This window comes from Schistocerca piceifrons, chromosome 7, assembly GCF_021461385.2.
Source record: "Schistocerca piceifrons isolate TAMUIC-IGC-003096 chromosome 7, iqSchPice1.1, whole genome shotgun sequence".
NCBI lineage: Eukaryota > Metazoa > Arthropoda > Insecta > Orthoptera > Acrididae > Schistocerca > Schistocerca piceifrons.
Genome location: NC_060144.1, coordinates 190,015,527 through 190,037,540, shown reverse-complemented (window position 1 = coordinate 190,037,540; position 22,014 = coordinate 190,015,527). Strand labels below are relative to the sequence as shown.

Sequence of the window (22,014 nt, the reverse complement as noted above, 5' to 3'; positions counted from 1 at the left end):
AGAAAAAGTGTGAACAAACAAGTACTGTCAGCAGTGCTTGTTTACAAATAAAAAAAATTGAGGACATGATGTTTTATGAAAAATTATTTTAATATGCATTACATAATCAAAACCCTTTATTGTTGCACTGAAAACAAACCATCTTACTCATACACATATCAGTACTCAAAAAACACGGACAATCACAGATTTTGAATTATGTTCATAATGACAAAAAAAAAATACAGAACTTTCATGACATTGTACAAAACACCTCACTGATTAGTTAACAGCAACAGTCAGTACAGTTCCAGTTAAGGCTATTAAAAATTATTCATAAAACTCAAACAAATCTATCCACTGAGACAGCTAGTGAATGGCCTCACTGATCAGTTTATTACTACTGAAGATAAAAACAACACAAAATCAGGAACCCATAAGAATTACTTGTTGCATAACATCAAACCCAACTTATTTTAACATACATTACATAGAATGTATTGAACTGTATATGAATAACCACAGGTACTTATTAGCATTTGACTAACTGCTTTCCATCTCCACTGGATGCTTAAAACTTACTGCCTTTTCAGATTACTGAAACTGTGTATGTGGATTTCCTTAAATGGGATCAATAAATCAAGTGACATCTCTTGGATGGAAAATGAAAGGAATATATATGTGAAAGCAAAAGTTCTTGAAACAATAAAAGTGTGATGACAAATTGGTTTTCATATTCAAGTTGTGATGCGCATGCAACTATGTAGTAGATTAACAGCAGAAAATATAAGATATATTGAATGTTGACTATAGTCTTACACAACACTTATACAATATAATCATGTTTAGTATATGTAAATGTAGATCGTTTTTCTTATTAAGAACAGTATTGAACACCATACTACTGTAAAATACTTTAAATATTTACTGCAAGGAGTCATTTATGTTTCAGGACAGCTACTCACTAACTGATATTGGAAAGCTTATGTTTTTTTTCCCAAAATATTTCAATTTGTACTAATTATCAAATAAGAAAGGAAGAAATGTAGTTTATCAAAAATCACTCATACTTACATCTTAAATTTTACATTTTCTCACCTGAAGATATAGCATCCATTTCACTCACAACTTAACAAAATCATAAAATCTTTACTAGTATTGTTTTTGTGGCAAAAGACCAGGACTTGCTGTTTTGTGTGCCATTGCAAACAGCCAAAAAATCTGACTTTTTCTACTGTGACACTCATTCTACAATTAACATGTATACAGGTCCAAATAGCAGTTACAATTCATAACACAGCTTGCAGATTTGACAGAGACTACATCAAACAGAATACAGCACCTACAATTTATTAACTATTATTTCATTTAAATGCTGTCCAATGGATTAATCAATTCAGAAAAATGTTAGGTGCTCACTGATGAATTTGAAAGACCAATAATGGCAAAAATTAAAAATTTTAAACCTTCTAAGACATTATGTATCATTACTCCAAGAAGAGGACATGAAGAGTCAAAGATGTAATCAAACAGTTTGAAACATATGCTACCTCTGTTTCATCCAGCATCAAGTTTCTTTATTTCCTCTGTTACAGCATAAATCTCATCCTCATCCAAAATTAACTTTTTAATGCTAAAGTTCTGAGTTTTTCTTTTCTTGTGTAACAATAACTTTCTTTCAGGATTTTTACAACTGGGAGAGGTTTAAACATCAGATCATAGCAATAAAAACTCAACACTAATCACATATTACAGGCTAGTCCAAGAACGTGTTAAAAATCTACTCATACCCCTACAATAAGTTTCAACTTTGACTTTGTCATGCAACCTACAAAATACAAGACAGGCAGGCCTTTAAGTATCCAAAGGTAAGGTATCTGATTCAGCCTTTTCTCTTATCAGAGAAAATTGTCACTGCAGTTCATTTATGAAATTAAGCAAACATCTACTCCATGTGCAAGACAATGCTACTCTTAGTAAATGCTCAATTTGATCAGTCGGTGCAGAGCTGAACGAAGTTGAGAAATATTCTGCAGACAAATACAAAGCAGAAATTGGAAGCCAAAAGTCAAGTACTTGTTCTCTTTAAAATGTGAAGTAAATGGCATTTACAAATATCTTTCATATCAATACTGACACTGAAATGAAATGCATAATTTAAAATCTGAATGAAGACTGCAGGAACAGTCCAAAGATGAGTAGTGTGCTTTAAAGATGATGTGTAGACTGCATTGGTAGTATTTCACAGTCTTTATGAGTCACAAGAAAAATATAAATAGAAAATAGGGAAACTATGAAGCAAATTAAGAGTAAAAAAAGTCTCACAAAGATGACATAGGTTGTGTCAGAAGCTCCAATAACTACGTAAGAGTAATGCAAAATATCTCAACTGATCTGCACTTTAAAACACAAAAAATTAAGAAAAATTGTTTTTATGTAGACAATTTTCAAATTCTGATCAAAAAATTTCTAGAAAATGCTCAGCACCTGTACAAACAAGTATCAGAAAGACTGTTAAATCACTAAGAGGAGGAGTGAAACAGGGTGAACTGAAATAAGTACCACATATCCTGCACCTATAATAAGGGAGTAAAAGTACAATTGGTCCTTATACAGCACACTAAATCACAGAAGTACCAACTTCACTCACTATTCTTATGTACACCAAAGTCCAAATTACAATGAACAGTCTTTTTACAAGTTTCTCTCAACAGTGTTAACACATCATGTTAGTATCTCCATCTTGGGTCTGCTGAACAGAATCCTAGAACACATGAACAAGACAATGTATTTCAAAACCTCACTTTCACTTTAACAAAGAAACAAAAATACAAGACAATGGCTATGATATACTTTCTTTTCAGACAGTTAAAATTAGTTTATAGAGCTACTTAGTTATGAAAAAAACATGACATTTCTAGTTAAATCCAGGAAAATTAAATTATATCCAGATTATAAACTTTTTAGTTTGACGCCAAGCTATGAAAAGCTAATTCTCTGAACCCCCACCCACACACGCGTGCGCGTGAACTGAACCTTCCAATGAGAAAACTCCTAACAAAAATGTATGTAATCAATACTATTACTACAGTGGAATGCACACTGCAGGTATCAGTGTTTCCTCATGTCATGTCGATAATAATGAATAAATACAAAAGGTATGTTGTGGACTGCAATATGCACAAGAAAGTGGTATATTATTTGCACAGGATGTAGCATGTCACGCATTTCCAGCTTACATGTAAGTGTATGTCCCCAATGTGCAGTGGATGTAGCAAGGAGATCACAATTGAGAGCTTGCCATTAAATGTCCCTTAAACTATGAGTCAGGAAATGGACTCTAGAGCATCAAGACCGGGGAATGATGTCTAGAGAACCATGAACTGCCAGCGAAGCAATCATCACTGTGGCTTCCCTGGACACAGCAGCATGAACATCTATGCTTTCAGAGTGGCTACTCAAACAGAGAAAAAATAAATTCCCTGATAATTCCTGAGTGAGGAGGAAGATGGTGTCAAGAAGCTCCTGATAAATAAATAGAAATAAATGGTGAGGGGGGACAGCATACCACAATAACGACTTTTCTTTCCACTAAGCTTAGCTGTCAGTCAGCAACAGAAACCAAAACATTGCATCGAAACAAGTGTTCAGTTCATAGTGGTGTGAAATGTGTGAAAAAAAAACTGCAAACTGGCATTTATAAGAACACCACCACCAAAAATGCAACAGGAGCGTAATATGTAGGAAATTGTCCACACAACCTGCCACTTATGATGCCTTGCAGAAAATAAAGGTGAAATGAGTATGGCACTAAAATTGTGCTTTATTCAGCTGCTGAGAGACAGTCCATAAGTAAAAATTATCAATATACCGAAAGCTATTAATGTGAATAATCTTTTCATTGTGCCTGTCTGCAACTCAATGGATCATCTTTACAGTGAATAGCAATGTAATATTGTTGATATTCCAACCTCTAGCTTCCACTGTTTGAAAAATTATTATTTATTAGTCATGAGTAAGAACAGTACACTAACATGAATAAAAACATTTATTCATCATCAATGAATAAAAAGTGTGAATCAAAAGTGTTTCGAATAATAGATAAACCTGAAATCCAAACACATTTTTTGCTCTAATTTTTGGTCATTTGTTAAACAAATAAACTTTTTGTTGCTTTAAAATTAGTTTTCAGAAAAACTCATCAGAAAGTTTATTTGATTTTCGAGGATTTGTCATTGTGACAAAAAGTATAGCGGTGTAATTTCTTCTTAAATCATCTTTATTTCAGGATGATAATTAAGACTTTCAGATCATGATTTTCTTCATGAAACATTGAGAAATCACCAATTCCATTCTAGCTTTTAGTAAATAACTGTTTTGATTCCACATTAGCTTCACCTCCCAAATCGTGTTCCAAACTTAAAAACAAATTTTCTTTTTGTGTTATAACATCACTTGATATTCATACCTGATTTCTTTGACATTTCTTTGATTGTTATATGTCTGTAGTTCGTTGCAAGCATGCCTTGGTCATAGACAGCAATACAAGTGGACTAGTAAATTTTGAGTCATAGGTAAACCATTTCTGCAATTGTTGCAGTTGGTATAGAAAGGAGAAAAAAAAGGCTTCCAATCTTCTCTTGATTAGTTCCTCAATAACAAAAGCTGCCAGCTGCTGCGATATTATGAATACTTATATCAAAAAACCTAGGCTCTATTTCAAAATTTTTAAATCTCAAAGCACTATGTAACTGCAAAGACATATGGCAGATTAAAAAATTATGGAAAGCTTACTCAGAGGTAGTCCTAAAACATCTTCGGATGACTTTGTACATCCAGCAGCACTCCACAAATATTTTAGGAGGCACTAGATTTAAAGTCAGTTGATGTCAGTCCTTAGCAACCACCGAGTTATTACTTTGTTCACTCATTTTCTAAAACAACAGACATTATCAACTGTGTAATTATGTCAACTAGACCCTCTTATCTGATAGTGTTAGCAATCTTGGTACAATGGAGAAGGTATTCCAGATTAGAAATTTCTGTTGGCTGCATTCTCATCTTGGCTAATTACGTACAGTAACGTCCACATGTTAGCAGTGGGAACAGTAAAGTTCTGGAAAGTGCAAAATGACTGGAATTGCACCATGTCGGTAGTGTAGCTGCTAAGGCCATCGGCCTATGAAGCATTTCTGTATTGCATTTACTATGCTGTAAAGCAAGTAAAGCTGCACTCAACCGGAAAGTTGCTTTGAACACTTCAATTATTTACTATGCATTGTGCTACTGGCTGTGTTTATGCTTCTTCCATCTTTGAAACAACTTATCCCGCAAGTTATGGTTGACCTATGGTTCTACACACACTCCAAAACAATGTGCAGCTTCACTTGGCTTTTTTGTCATTGTTAGCGGTGAAGTGACAAGCAACGGAAAAAATTGCACGACCAATTAGGGATCAAAACCTAGACCTTTATCTTAGTGATATGGAACTGAAGCCACTCTCCCTCCTGTAAAAACCACCAGTAATTTATGTGTCAAGCAGAAACTGCACTGAAGCGAGGGAACCAACACTAACCACAAATATGTAGAAAAAGTAAAGAAAGAAATTCGGTAGCATTTTATGCTGTTCATTTTTTAAGTTATGAATAATAAATAAATATTTGTATTCACAAAGAGGAATAATCTCATTGTCCATGAATGATTCATTTGCAAATAAATTCATTTGAAGAAGTTATTTATCTGCATAATTAACTAGAAAAAAATTTGTTTGAACAATGCCCATATCTGCGCATAAATGTTTTTCTGTCATGAACTGATGTAATCTACATTGGTCTCCATTTTCTTTCCATCTATAATCTGCCAACCTGTGCCTTGCTCCAATCATATCATATGTGATGCTCTATAGATCAACTGGAGTACAGCAGTTTTGGCAATTTGATGTAAATTCTAATAGGTACCACAAAATGCAAATTTAACTTCTTTTGTTCTGCAGCCACTGATTTTTATCTTTGCCGTTACAACAGCTATGCAATAACTGAAAAGAGGGGGAAGAAGCAGCTAAGAAGCTTACAATGAAATGAAACATATGGCTGAAAAATTTAAATTAACAAGAAATACTAAACTAGCACAGCAATGAGGAACCATATGCTGTACAGTTCAACCACAGAAGCACACGAAGTAAATGTCACAAAACAATTTCATTTTTGTAGCTCCCTGAATCTGGAACACTGTGCAATTACAGATTAGTGTTTCACGCTGCTGTAGTAACTTGCTTCAAAAATCAAAGCTTATGTATCCTATTCTAGCCATTTCCCTTTAAATGACACACAGCCTCTCCCTTCAACAAAATATTACATAGAAGAATAGTGATACATAATATCACACATTCCCTATATGTCATCTTGGCTGCTCCATCATCAGCATTTCTCTGGTGTCAATATACCCCAGGTGTTCAGTACAGTGACAGCTGTTTTCTAGTGATTTTAATATTTTATTGTCATGTATATTTTACAACATCGGAACAAGTAAACTGTTTGATGGTACTAAGAACACCAGTGATGAAGATTTGAACTCTTATGGATTCCAACAGCTTTTCAACTGTGTTGGTATCTTACATTCCAGTACTGAAAGTTGGTTGGTTGAGAGGTTAAGGGACTAAACAGCCCATCAGACCCTCAATGAAGAGAGAGAGCATTTGGATTGGTTTGGTTCTGTTTTGCTTCAAGGTACAAAAAAGAACTGTGGTCATACGTGCCCAAGTCAAAACTATAGAACACGAAGACAGAAAGGAGTTAAAAAACGGCTATATGTCAGTCCCAATGGACATAATAGAAGACAGCTAACAACAAGCATGTGCAAAAAGGGCTAAAAAAAGACACCATACAGAAATGGAGGTCCAAAACTAAAAATTAAATTGCCTTCGCCATATTGCTTTGGCAGAAAAAAGTAAAATGCGGTTGACAGCCTGCTGAAACGGCCGATAACTCAGACGGTGAACCCAAGTGGGAGCATAAACAGTAATAAAATGGGCAGTCAATCAGGAAGTGGTGGACAGTTAAAACTTGGGCACATTGTGTACAGAGTTGTGGAGTAGTGCCACGTATCAAATGACAATGGCTAAAATGGCAGAGCCCAACACGCAGCCTACTTAAAATGACCTCCTCCTGGTGGGACAGCCGAGACGAGGCTGTCCAAACCACTGGTAGAGGCTTAATACGACGGAGCTTACTTCTGTGAAGCGAGGACCATTGGCGATGCCAAAGGGACACCATCTCCCGGCAGACGGCAACACAGAATCATAGGAGGGAATATAGGAACTTGCACGCTGAGGTATGAGGACTGCAGCCTGCGCAGCAGCATTAGCAGCCTCGTTTCCTGGCAGACTGACATGACCATGAATACACAGAAACATCACACTGGCTCCACCAAGAGTGAGCAAGTGACAGTTTTTCTGGACCTGCTGCACTAAGGGATTGGCAGTGTACAGCGCACATAGACTTTGAAGGGTGCTGAGTGAGTCTGAGCAGAAGACACAATCTAGAAGGCTGTGTCACCGGATGTACTCCATGGCCTGATACAGGGCGAAGAGTGGCTGTAGCTACTGGGCAGTGTGCCAGAAGCCGATATTGAAAGACACGAGTGCCAATGATGAAGACACACTCAACCTCAGTCAGTCCGAGAGCCACCAGTGTACAAAAAGGTACTATCGCGAAGTTCCATGTGAAGGTCGTGAACCTGAAGGCATAGATCGATGCTGGAGTAGTGTCCTTAGGAAATGAATGAAGGCCAAGGTTAACATGGGCCACTTCACGAAGCCAAGGTGGTGAAGGGTTCACAGCCACTGTGAAAGGTGCAGGTAGTGTGAAGTTAAGCCGCCGTAGCAAGTGCCGAAAGCGGACTCCAGGATGTAGAAGAGAAGAGGGACACGTCCCACACTGGGGATCAAAGGAGAAGGCATAGGATGGGTGGCCACGCATGGCAGACAAACAGAATGCATACCGGCTGAGAAGAAAGTCACGGCCGTAGAACAGTGGTAGTTCAGCAGCTTCAGCCTACAGACTCTCAACTGGGCTAGTGCAAAAGGCACCCGTGGCCAAACGGATGCCACAATAGTGGATAGTGTTGAGACGGCATAAGATGGATGGACATGCAGACGCATAAACAAAGCACCCATAGTCGAGTTTCGAATGGACAAGGGACCGGTAACAAACGGAGGAGGATGGTTCGATCAGCACCCCAGGAAGTACCATTGGGGACACACAGGATGTTGAGGAACTGCGTACAGCGGGCTGCCAGATAAGACACATAGGAGGACCAAGAGAGTTTCCTATCGAGCACAAGCCCCAGGAATTTCATAGTTTCAATGAACGGAAGGGCAACAGGCCCAAGATTTAAAGATGTTTGGAGAAACCAATTGTGTCGCCAGAAATTCATAGGGACGTTTTTGTCAGTGGAAAAGTGAAAGCCATCATCTATGCTCCAGGGGTAAAAATGATTGAGACATCACTGAAGACACCGCTCAGTGAGACAGGTCCCTGGAGAACTGCAATAGATGGCAAAATTGTCAACAGAAAGGGAGCCGGAGATGCCTGGTAGGAGACAGGCCATTATAAGGTTAATGGCGATTGGCAAAGAGGAGGAAGCTCAGGACGGAACCATGAGGCACACCGTTTTCCTGGATAAAGGTGTCTGACAAGGCAGAACCCACACACACCTTGAAAATTCGGTCTGTTAAAAATGCCTAAAGGAAACAGGGAAGGCGGCCACGGAAGCCCCACTTGTAAAGAGTACAGACGATACCAGTTCTCCAGCAGGTGTCGTAGGCCTTCTCCAAATTGAAAAACATGGCCACAGTCTGAGATTTCCACAGAAAACCATTCACGACATGGATGGACAAAGTAACGAGATTGTCAACTGCAGAACGCCAGGTTCTAAATCCACACTGTGCATTTGTCAGTAAACTGTGAGACTGGAGCCACCATAACAGCTGGGCAGGAATCATATGTTCCATCACCTTGCAAATGCAGTTGGTAAGAGAGATGGGGTGGTAACTACAAGGTAGGTTTTTGTCCTTACCAGGCTTAGGTATGGGTATGACGGTGGCTTCACGCCAGCATCCGGGAAATGTGCCCTCTGCCAGATGAGGTTGTATGTGTTAAGCAGAAAGTGCTTGCCCGCAAGAGAAAGGTGCTGCAACATCTGAATGTGGATGGCATCTGGCCCTGGGGCGGAGGATTGAGATAACTTAGAGCAAAATCTAGCTCACTCATAGTAAAGGCAGCATTGTAGCACTCACGATTCAGAGAGGAGAGAGGTATCGCCCAAGCCTCCTCCGCTTGTTTCTGATGGAGGAAAGCAGGGTGATAGTGGGAAGAGCTCAAAACTTCTGCAAAATGGCGGCCCATTGTGTTGGAGATAGCAGTTGAGTCCACGAGGACATCGTCTGCTAAAGTCAGGCCGGAAATTGGGGAATGGTTCTTGGTCCCAGAGAGCCATTGGAGGTTGGCCCACACGACACATGAAGGTGTGGAACTGTTAAAAGAACTAGCGAATGAAACCCAACTAGGTTTTTTGCAGTGTAGAAGAACGTGATGACACTTTGCACACATCTGTTTATAATGAATGTAGTTCGCTATCATAGGATGACAGTTAAAAACGTGGAGAGCACATCTCTGTGCGCAAATTGCATCACAGCATGCCTCAGTTCACCAAGGGACTGGGACATGACGCAGTAAAGAGGAAGTGCGAGGAATGGAACGTTCTGCAGTAGTAAAGATAACGTTTGTGAGATATTGCACCTGACCATCACAACTAGGGAAATCTTGTTCTTCAAAGGTCGCCAGTGAGGAGTAAAGCTGCCAGTCAGCCCTAGTAAGCTGCTATTTTGGCGTGCAGGCAGATGGGGTAAGAGTCAGCACATGAGAAATGGTTGCTCGAGTAGGTGTCAAAAAGAACGGACCACTCAAGACAATGGGCAAGCTGGGCAGTGCAGAAGGATAGGTCCAAATGGGAATATGTGTGCGAGGAGTCGGAAAGGAAAGTGGATGCTCCAGTGTTAAGGTAGAAGAGGTAAAGTTGTTTAAGAAGGTCAGCTAAAAGGGCACCTCTCTGACAGGTCCTGGGAGAACCCCAAAGGGGATGATGCACATTAAAGTCACCGAGTAGCAAAAATGTGGGAGGTAGCTGCCCAAGAAGCTGAAGGAAGTCTGCCCTGGAGACATCGAATAACGGAGAGACATAAATGTTACAGAGGGAAAAAGTCAGGTGGGGAAGGAAAAGGCAAACTTCAACAGCTTGAAGATGGGCAGTCAGGGAGATGGGTTGACATTTTGTATGAGTAGCATGACGCCCCCATGAGATGGAATGCCGACCTCAGGGGGAAGGTCAAAACAAATTGGTAGGAAATGTGAAAGCTCAAAGCAGTCGTGAAGGCACAATTTCATTTCCGGAAGGCATAGTACAAGGGGATACTGCAATGCTAAAAGCAGACGTAAATCCTCTTTGTGGGACTGAAGACCGTGAACGTTCCATTGGAGGAGAGTCATGGTGAGGAAGAGATGTAGGGGTGTCACCTCGGGAGCTGCCAAGTGACAGCCGGTGAGGAGTCGCTACTACAGGGCACAGAAGCATCGGCTTGCTTGTGCAGTCTGTCTGTGGAATCCAACACTGAAAAATGGTTGGTGGTGCATACCGGCGACACGGAGGTCATCCAGGCTAAGGTATCACGTGGTGACACCATCTAAGAGGATCTTCGAGTTGGTGAAGGAGAAGACCGTTTGCCTTTGGTGTATTTCTTCAAGCCTTTCTGGTCAGATGAAGACTCTGGTGGTGTTTGGCTGGAGGAACAGAGGAAGTCTTCAGGGGAGTACTCCTTCTGTCCTTTCCAGCCTACCAGTTGTGTAACTGGTGGCCTCGCCCCTTGAAGCGAGAGTTTGACGGCTTGTGCGATGGTGATGCTACCTTGACACAGGGAGATTTCACAACCCCAGAGCTGAATTGGAGGTCACACGTCTGCATGGCCATGTCCTTCATGGAGCAAGGGTAACAAGAACAGAACTATAGGTGCCAGACGGGAGAATGCAGGGTTTGCAACTAACCAGTAACTTACGAGCTACTGGGTTAAGGCACTTTCTCCTTTACCCAGATCTCTAGGACAGCCTGCTCATCCAGATACGGTGGCATGGCAGCCATTGCAGTTGATACAGCAAGAAGGAGGAGGTGGACAATTGCCCTCGTGCGCATCCTCATCACAGGTGACACATTTGGCTGGGTTATCGACAAGATGTTCTAGTGTGGTTGAAACAATGACACTGGTAGTAGAGTATAGGGTTCAGAATATACGGCCGAACTGTGATAACTTCATAGCCTGCTTTGATATTGGACAGAAGCACCACTCCATCAAAGGTGACAAAAAAAAGAGCGGGTGGGCACCTTTTTCATTACACGATGGATGGCAATGATAACCTGATCAGAGAGGTAAGACTGGATTTCGGCCTCAGTTAGACTGTCGAGCAGCCAGGTGTAAATTACACCACGGAATGAATTCAAAGGTCTATGGGCCTCGACACGAACAGGGTAGCCATGGAGAAGCAAGGCAGCAGGCAGTTGTTGTGCTTGAGAATCAGAAGTAGTCTCCAAAAGCATTGTTGTGCTTGAGAATCAGAAGTAGTCTCCAAAAGCAAAGTGCCATCCCATAAACGAGCACATGATTTCACAGGGCCGGCATTGCATCTATACCTTTTTGAATAATAAATGGATTTACCGTGGCGAAGGACTGACCATCTACAGTACGTGAGACCACGAGGAACTGTGGTGCAGTGGGAAGGGTCTTTGAATAATTAGACTCATTACGTTTACGTTTCGTAGTCGTAGATTGGGAAAATGATTGAGTCATTGCAAGAAAATCCTTACTCCTTCCAACTGGGAGCCCCCTTCACAAGGGGGCACACCCCTCTTAGGTAATTGTTCACACCTCAGATCACACCTCCTGATCACCTGACAGAGATGTGTGGGCTGGCCTTCAGGAGCACACAGGGAGGAAGAAGAAAAAGAGGAACCTCAAACACCGAAGCGGAGGAACAAGAGGGGAAGAGAAACAAAGAAAGGAAAAAGGAGTGAAAAACAAAGGTGAGACTGTTCTTACGTCAGCGACAGACAATGCAGAACATTTCCAATGTCCTGGACATGTTCCCCAAGTGAGGGGGAAAAAGAATAGCAAGAGGATAGACATGCAGCACAGAAGGGAAAAAAATGCTGCAAAAGCTGGGACCCCTTGATAGCGAAGCACCATCCCACCAATGAGTGGTGAGCCCCCCGGGTGGGGGTTGGGGGGGTTGGGGGGGGGGGGGGGAGAGCAGTTGGAGTTAGTGATGTCTGTCAAGAAGTGCGACCGAATTGTGAAACTATGTAGGGCTGGTAAAATTGAGGCACTGAGAAACAATTAAAACAGTTCAGTATGCAGGTCAGAGAGCTGAGGAAGGCCCAACCTGATTAAGCTCTTTGATCATCAGCTAGTATCAAGGATAAGAAATACTGAAGGTCTTTCTATAATTGAAGCGAAACTCCTAAAATGTAAAATAGTTTGCAGAAGAAAATAGGCTACCCACATATAAAAATAACTAAGTCAGAGCAGCTGGAAGAGGAGGCAGGGTCAAGGGTCCCCCCAAACCCACCATGCACTAGGAGAGGCCTAAACCCCTATCACCCTGCCTTTGCCCTGAAATTAGTTTAACACGTTACTTCTGAGAACAAAAACCACATTCTCAACAAAAACAAGAACCCGTTCAACTGTCCATACATCATTCACCAATATTAGATGGAATCCACAAGATAATGCTTAGGCTGGAGAGTCAGAAGCAGGGTCAAACCTAGGGGATGGTGAGATGGGCCCCTGTCAAGGGCACGTGCACAGAGGGGGCAAAGAAACTGGAGAGGGGGGGAACCTAGATATAAACATGACTTATTCACTGGGAGATATACTAACCCTTATGTACCAATCTTCTGCCTTCAAGAAGATTTTACCTCAGGCTTTACCAATCTAAAGCACAAGCTATTCTTCTGACTGGGTAGAAATCATTTACAGGGTTCCACATGGCTAATACGCAACAAGCAGAATTAGTTCTTTTTGTGGATGACACTATTATCATGATCAATCCAAACATACAAACAGCAATAGAAGGAATGTTAAATGTTCTTAAAAGCATTATTGAGTGGTTTTATGTGAATGGTCTTGCTCTCAATTTCAAAAAGACACAACATGTTCAGTTCTGCACATTAAGAGGTACCACACAAAGGGTAAGTGCAACATGCAGTGAGGAATAATAACTACAGTAGAAAAAACTTTTCAGATTTCCATTTTTATGAGAATTTAAGCTGGAAATAAACACATTTGTAATTCCTAAAACAACTGATTTTTGCCACATTTGCACTAATCATTGCATATCTTGAGAACAAAGAAATCAGTAAATTGATATATTCATTCAATGTCATGGTTGGTTAGTTTCATGTTCCATGGAAAGAACATACTTATGTGGAAAGAGTCATTTTACATTCACACTGGAAATTAATTTCTACATATTATTACATTCTGGACATTTCTAAGTTTTTTTCTGTACTAACTAAATCTTTAAAAAAGATAGAAATAAAATAGAAAGAAACATTCCACATGGGAAAAATATATTAAAAACAAAGATTCCACGACTTACCAAATGGGAAAGCGCTGGTAGATAGACACAATAAAAAAAAACACACAAACACACACACAAAATGTCAAGCTTTCGCAACCAATGGTTGCTTCGTCAGGAAAGAGGGAAGGAGAGGGAAAGACGAAAGGATGTGGGTTTTACGGGAGAGGGTAAGGAGTCATTCCAATCCCTCTCCCTTAAAACCCACATCCTTTCGTCTTTCCCTCTCCTTCCCTCTTTCCTGACGAAGCAACCATTGGTTGCGAAAGCTTGAAATTTTGTGTGTTTTTTCATTGTGTCTATCTACCAGCGCTTTCCTGTTTGGTAAGTCATGGAATCTTTGTTTTTAATATATTTAAAAAAGATAGTCTTCATTGCTCAGACACTTGTAAGAATATTATGTGGTGCTCACCCACAACCATCTTTTAGACATCTGTTTAAGGAATTAGGCACTTTGACCACTGCTGCACAGTACATTCATTCGCTCATGAAGTTTGTTGTAAATCATCCACTGCAGTTCAGAAGGAACAATGGTGTACATAATCATAAGGGGCAGTGAAATGAAAACGAGATAGATGGGAAAAAGGTAAGTACATTGTTTGTTATTTCAAAAGTAATTGTCATGATTGGTCTTATCTCACTGTGAGATAAGACCATCAATCCCATCAGCGAAAAATGTTTTCTGTTGCCTATGGAACTATGATCGCACCCAGCCAAAGCAAATCTTGAAGGTTTCAAAAATATGGTAATTAACATGGGGAGATATCAGGATAGCATGGAGGATGTGTAACGGCTTCTCAGTGATACTTCTGCACCATAGTTGAAATATGTGAGCAGAGATTGTTTTGATCATACTGCAAAAGTTTTGCTGGGAAGTCCTTACACATCCTCCATACTGTTCCAGTCTTTCCCTATGATATTTCCATATTGTTGGAGCCCTGAAGAAAGGCTTTTGTGGCCATCAACTTGCTTCCAATGAAGCGGTGCAAGCCTAGATACAATCATAGTTTCACAGACAACCACAAATATTTTTCCATGAAGGCATTAACCACCTTGTCTCACAATGGGATAAATGTAATAACAGTTATGGCAATTACTTTTGAAATAATAAACCATTTACTTACTTTTTTAATCTGTCTCATTTTCATTTCAATGCTCTTTTGCAATACCAGAAGGAAAAAATAACATTCATTACTCTACATTAATGCTGTCTTTAGCACAAAAAGGTGCACACAAAGCTACCATCAAAATTTTTGATCACTTACCCAATGTTATAAACTGTCTGACAGTCAGCAAGGTTAAATTTGAAAACAAACTGAAAAAGTTTTTCCTATACAACTCCTCCTATTCTGTAGAAGGATTTAGGTTTTTGTAATTAACCATGGACCTTGCCGTTGGTGGGGAGGCTTGTGTGCCTCAACGATACAGGTAGTCATAATGTAGGTGCAACCAAAACGGAGGGGTATCTGTTGAGAGGCCAGACAAACGTGTGGTTCCTGAAGAGGGGCAGCAGCCTGTTCAGTAGTTGCAGGGGCAACAGTCTGGATGATTGACTGATCTGGCCTTGTAACATTAGCCAAAATGGCCTTGCTGTGCTGGTACTGCGAACGGTTGAAAGCAAGGGGGAACTACAGCCGTAATTTTTCCCGAGGGCATGCAGCTTAGCTACGGTACGGTTAAATGATGATGGCGTCCTCTTGGGTAAAATATTCTGGAGGTAAAACAGTCCCCCATTCGGATCTCCGGGTGGGGACTACTCAAGTGGATGTCGTTATCAGGAGAAAGAAAACTGGCGTTCTACTACGGATCGGAGCGTGGAATGTCAGAGCCCTTAATCGGGCAGGTAGGTTAGAAAGTGTAAAAAGGGAAATGGATAGGTTAAAGTTAGATATAGTGGGAATTAGTGAAGTTCGGTGGCAAGAGGAACAAGACTTTTGGTCAGGTGAATACATGGTTATAAATACAAAATCAAATAGGGGTAATGCAGGAGTAGGTTTAATAATGAATAAAAAAAAAAAGGGAGTATGGGTAAGCTACTACAAACAGCAGAGTGAACCCATTATTGTGGCCAAGATAGACATGAAGCCCACGCCTACTACAGTAGTACAAGTTTGTATGCCAACTAGCTCTGCAGATGACGAAAAAATTAATGAAATGTATGATGAGATAAAAGAAATTATTCAGGTACATCTACATCTACATCTACATCTATACTCCGCGAGCCACCTTACGGTGTGTGGCGGAGGGTACTTATTGTACCACTATCTGATCCCGCCTTCCCTGTTCCATTCACGAATTGTGCGTGGGAAGAACGACTGCTTGTAAGTCTCCGTATTTGCTCTAATTTCTCGGATCTTTTCGTTGTGATCATTACGCGAGATATATGTGGGCGGTAGTAATATGTTGCCCATCTCTTCCCGGAATGTGCTCTCTCGTAATTTCGATAATAAATCTCTCCGTATTGCGTAACGCCTTTCTTGAAGTGTCCGCCACTGGAGCTTGTTCAGCATCTCCGTAACGCTCTCGCGCTGACTAAGTAGTGAAGGGAGACGAAAATTTAATAGTCATGGGTGACTGGAATTCGAGAGTAGGAAAAGGGAGAGAAGGAAACACAGTAGGTGAATATGGATTGCGGCTAAGAAATGAAAGAGGAAGCCGCCTGGTAGAATTTTGTGCAGAGCATAACTTAATCGTAGCTAACACTTTGTTCAAGAATCATGAAAGAAGGTTGTATACATGGAAGAACCCTGGAGATACTAAAAGGTATCAGATAGATTACATAATGGTAAGACAGAGATTTAGGAGCCAGGTTTTAAATTGTAAGACATTTCCAGGGGCAGATGTGGACACTGACCACAATCTATTGGTTATGAACTGTAGATTAAAACTGAAGAAACTGCAAAAAGGTGGGAATTTAAGGAGATGGCACGTCGATAAACTGAAAGAACCAGAGGTTGTAGAGAGTTTCAGGGAGAGCATAAGGGAACAATTGACAGGAATGGGGGAAAGAAATACAGTAGAAGAAGAATGGGTAGCTTTGAGGGATGAAATAGTGAAGGCAGCAGAGGATCAAGTAGGTAAAAATACGAGGGCTAGTAGAAACCCTTGGGTAACAGAAGAAATACTGAATTTAATTGATGAAAGGAGAAAACATAAAAATGCAGTAAACGAAGCAGGCAAAAAGGAATACAAACGTCTCAAAAATGGCATCGACAGGAAGCGCAAAATGGCTAAGCAGGGATGGCTAGAGGACAAATGTAAGGATATAGAGGCTTATCTCACGAGAGGTAAGATAGATACTGCCTACAGGAAAATTAAAGAAACCTTTGGAGAAAGGAGAACCACTTGCATGAATATCAAGAGCTTTGATTGAAACCCAGTTCTAAGCAAAGAAGGGAAAGCAGAAAGGTGGAAGGAGTATACAGAGGGTCTATACAACGGCGATGTACTTGAGGACAATATTATGGAAATGGAAGAGGATGTAGATGAAGTTGAAATGGGACATAGGATACTGCGTGAAGAGTCTGACGGAGCACTGAAAGACCAGAGTCGAAACAAGGCCCCTGGAGTAGACAACATTTCGTTAGATCTACTGACAGCCCTGGGAGAGCCAGTCCTGACAAAACTCTACCATCTGGTGAACAAGATGTAGGAGACAGGCAAAATACCCTCTGACTTCAAGAAGAATATAATAATTCCAATCCCAAAGAAAGCAAGTGTTGACAGATGTGAAAATTACCAAACTATCGGTTTGGTAAGTCACAGCTGTAAAATACTAACGTGAATTCTTTACAGACGAATGGAAAAACTGGTAGAAGCCGACCTTGGAGAAGATCGGTTTGGTTCCGTAGAAATGTTGGAACACGTGAGGCAATACTGACCCTACGACTTATCTTAGAAGCTAGATTAAGGAAAGGCAAACCTACGTTTCTAGCATTTGTAGACTTGGAGAAAGCTTTTGACAATGTTGACTGGAATACTCTCTTTCAAATTCTGAAGGTGGCAGGAGTAAAATACAGGGAGTGAAAGGCTATTTGCAATTTATACAGAAAGCGGATGGCAGTTATAAGAGTCGAGGGGTATGAAAGGGAAGCAGTGGTTGGGAAGGGAGTGAGACAGGGTTGTAGCCTATCCCCGATGCTATTCAACCTGTATATTGAGCAAGCAATAAAGGAAACATAAGAAAAGTTCGGAGTAGGTATTAAAATCCAAGGAGAAGAAATAAAAACTTTGAGGTTCGCCGACGACATTGTAGTTCTGTCAGAGACAGCAAAAGACTTGGAAGAGCAGTTGAACAGAATGGACATTGTCTTGAAAGGAGGGTGTAAGATGAACATAAACAAAAGCAAAACGAGGACTAAGTCGGGTGATGCTGAGGGAGTTAGATTAGGAAATGAGACACTTACAGTAGTAAAGGAGTTTTGCTATTTGGGGAGCAAAATAACTGATGACGGTCGAAGTAGAGAGGATATAAAATGTAGGCTGGCAATGGCAAGGAAAGCGTTTCTGAAGAAGAAAAATTTGTTAACATCGAGTATAGATTTAAATGTCAGGAAGTCGTTTCTGAAAGTATTTGTATGGAGTGTGGCCATGTATGGAAGTGAAACGTGGACAATAAATAGTTTAGACAAGAAGAGAATAGAAGCTTTAGAAATGTGGTGCTACAGAAGAATGCTGAAGATTAGATGGGTAGATCACATAACTAATGAGGAGGTATTGAATAGAATTGGGGAGAAGAGAAGTTTGTGGCACAACTTGACTAGATGAAGGGATTGGTTGGTAGGACATGTTCTCAGACATCGAGAGATCACCAATTTAGTATTGGAGGGCAGCGTGGAGGGTAAAAATCGTAGAGGGAGACCAAGAGATGAATACACTAAGCAGATTCAGAAGGATGTAGGCTGCAGTAGGTACTGGGAGATGAAGAAGCTTGCACAGGATAGAGTAGCATGGAGAGCTGCATCAAACCAGTCTCAGGACTGAAGACCACAACAACAACAACAACAACAACAACGAGTAAAACACAGTGGGTACAAATCACTACATCTGTGTTTTTTGGGGGGGGGGGGGGAGGGGGGGGGGAGGTCAGCACATTGCTATATTTGCTTGCAAAAGTGTAACACAAATGTGAAATGACTCATTCCACGTTAGGATTAATCATACAAATGATCCATGGAACATTAGTGTAACTGAATGCACATTGTTATCATAGTGCTATTTCGTTCATGTAGCATCTCAAGGAAGTGACTACTATCAAACACATGACTATCACTGACACGGTTTATGCAGCAACAATGTGCTTTGTTCACACAGCAGCCTGTCCACATAGGCTTGGGGATGTGGGTGAGGGGGCAAAGTTTGGCATTCTACCAGGGGTGCATGATCATGTTGGTACAGCCCTGGTCAGGAGAAGGGGGGCGTGATATGTAATGTTTTGCTTTATAAAAGTGATAAATTACTACCTGTATCGTATTGACAAATGATGATCACCATCTGCATGTAAAAATTTCATTAAGTGGGTAATAAATGCAATTATGCATACTGTGTGAGAATTCGTTTATCAGTGCATGACATCGGAACACTGGATACTGCATTTCTACAAGATGAGGTGGCCCTGACAGCTGTTTACTGCCATTCGTCATTTGTTGGATCAGCTGTTGCTCCACGGAGGCGCACCCCTCTCGGAGACATGCAGTGCTCCAGATAATGCTGAAGCACAAGACATTAAAAGGATGACATAAGGACAGCAGAAGATTCATTATGGCTCTATCCCTTGAAGTGGAAAGGTTGATCAATTAATGTAATGGATGTTAATGTTTATCGATGGAGAGGTATTAAATGAAGTGTTTCCTCCTGTAATATACTTCATAAAGAACCTACATCTCTTATTTTGTGTATTTGAGGTTGTTCGGATCTACATTTTCAGCGTCAAGATTTCAGTTCACGGAGAAGAGTCCAGGAATATGCCAGGTAAATAAGCATGGCAAAGCAAAGTGGGATCTCAGGTAATCATGTTATGATTTCTGTACCCTTTCAGCTCAGACTCTTAATTTAACAACAAACTAGCTGTGGCAAAACACAGGTAACACTTCAGGCATTCCATCAGGATGTGAGCTGCTACTGTCTGTGAGGTTCCACAACAACAAAGTGAGTGTCGATCATTACAAAAGATAACTTAATTCAGTATGACCAATGTGGAGGCAACACAGGATGGTGAGTTCCTTCATGGAGAAGCAGAACGAAAAATGCCATGCAACAGTAGCCCCCCTCAACAGAGCAGAGTTTATTACATCGGACAGTAGCTCACCTGATGTTCCAACTCTGAATGAGGAGAAGTCTTATTTGCAACCGCAAATCTGCTCCTAGTATCGCCAAAGCAAATGGTGGACTATCAATTATTTTTAAAGGCAAACAATTGGCCAGTTCATTCCCCAAGATACTGAGTCTGGTTCACTCTTAGCAACAACAATGTAGCTGGGAAAAAAAGAAATCTCCCCCTCCCCCCCCCCCAAACACACACACACACACACACACACACACACACACACACACAAAAGAAGTGGAGCCTAACCACACGAATCTAGGAAGGAATTTTAACTGTCCATTACACAGGGTGTCTCATTCAAACTTTTAAGATTAATATTGTAGATGCTGAAGAGGATCCTAAACTAACGTCTATCAGAAGTGGTGTGTGCAAGTGATGGGGTCAATTTTTGAACTCTTATTTTAGTTTTATCAATGCAATATCCATGTATGATGTATAAAGAAATATCCTAAGTATCAAACAATGGCAAATCCAGAATGCAACAACAATAGTACAAACTGGATACATTGTTACTCCATACATCCTCTACGTAGAGCTGGTGTTGAGGGACATACAAGAACATTCAAAAGCAGACTGAACTAGCACACAAAATCCTCCAGCTTTAGAAAAACATACATACATATTCATGCACACACACACACACACACACACACACACACACACACACACACGGCCACTGATGTCTGTTTATAACTCACTGCAGACAGCCTTCAATACTGAGAGACTACCTGTGAAACATTACTAAATGCCTTCTCTGAAAACTAACTAGAACAGATAGTTCAAAACCCCACTCCTGATGGAAATATATCGGATCTAATGGCAACATCAAAACTGGTATCTGTTGTGACAAAAATGATTACCAAAGTACAAAGGGCAACTAAAGCAAGTTGAAAAATACTTATGTTCAGCAAACTATATAAAAAATCAGTAGTTTCATGTCTCAATGAGGTACCTGAAACTTTCAGCACAGAGCAGAAGCATGTGGAGAAACTATGGCTCAAGTTTAAAAGAATAGTTGAGCAAGCACTGGGTAGATATGTACCCGGCAGAACAGTTCATAATGTTATGGACTCTCCACAGTATACAGTCATTGAAAAGAAACATCTTAAAAGAAAAAAAGAAAAAAAAAAAAGATTACAGCATCACAGGTGTATATATATAGGACTATATATAGGAGGTGCTGAATGTAACACATTTGGCTGTCAAGAGAGCAATGCGTGACGCTTTCAGTGACTACAGTAGCAGAACATTGTCAAATGATCTTTCACAAAATCTAAAGAAATTCTGGTCGTAAGTAAAGGCTATTAATGGCACCAGAGTTAGTGTCCAGTCCCTAACGAATGAGAGACAAACTGAAACTGAGGGTGGCAAAGCAAAAGCTGAAATGCTTAACTCTGTTTTCAAATGTTCCTTTACAAAGGAAAACCCAGGAGAATTACCTCAATTCAATCCTCATACCATTGAAAAGATGAATGAAATAAGTGTTACTGTCAGTGGTATTAAGAAACAACTGAATTTGTTAAAATTAAACAAAAGTCCAAGGCTGATGGAATCCCTAGCAGAGTCTTTATGGAATTAGCAGCTGTGTTAGCTCCTCTTTTAACTACAATCTATTGTAGATCTCCTTAACAAAAAACAAAGCCCAGTAGTTGGAAGAAAGAATAGGTCACACCTGTTTTCAAGAAGAGTAGTACAAGTAATCCACAAAACTAGTGTCCAATATCCTCAACATCAATTTGTTGTAGAATTTTAGAGCATATTCTGAAATCCAGCATACTGAGGAGTCTTGAACAGAATGACATCCTCCAAGTCAACCAGCATGGATTCTGAAAACATTGATGAAGTGAAACCCAACTCACACCTTTATCACATGACACACTGAAAGATTTGGATCAAGGTGGTCATCAGGTAGATGCAGTATTTCTTGATATCCGAAAAGCATTTGACTTGGTACACACACACATGCTTATCATCAAAAGTTTGATCACATGGGTATTAGGTGAAATTTGTGAGTGGATTGAGGATTAT

At 40.5% G+C, this 22,014-nt stretch overlaps 1 protein-coding gene across 1 annotated transcript in view; it reads right to left on the bottom strand.

Moving 5' to 3' along the window:
• Positions 1 to 1,541: 1,541 nt before the first annotated feature.
• The window catches only part of LOC124804693 (protein ILRUN), a 41,771-nt gene continuing 21,298 nt past the window's right edge, over positions 1,542 to 22,014 (bottom strand). Inside the window, exon 5 of the mRNA XM_047264945.1 lies at positions 1,542 to 2,743. Within this exon, the coding sequence (XP_047120901.1) occupies positions 2,696 to 2,743 (48 nt within the window). The 3' untranslated portion in view covers positions 1,542 to 2,695. The remainder of the gene's footprint in view (positions 2,744 to 22,014) is intronic.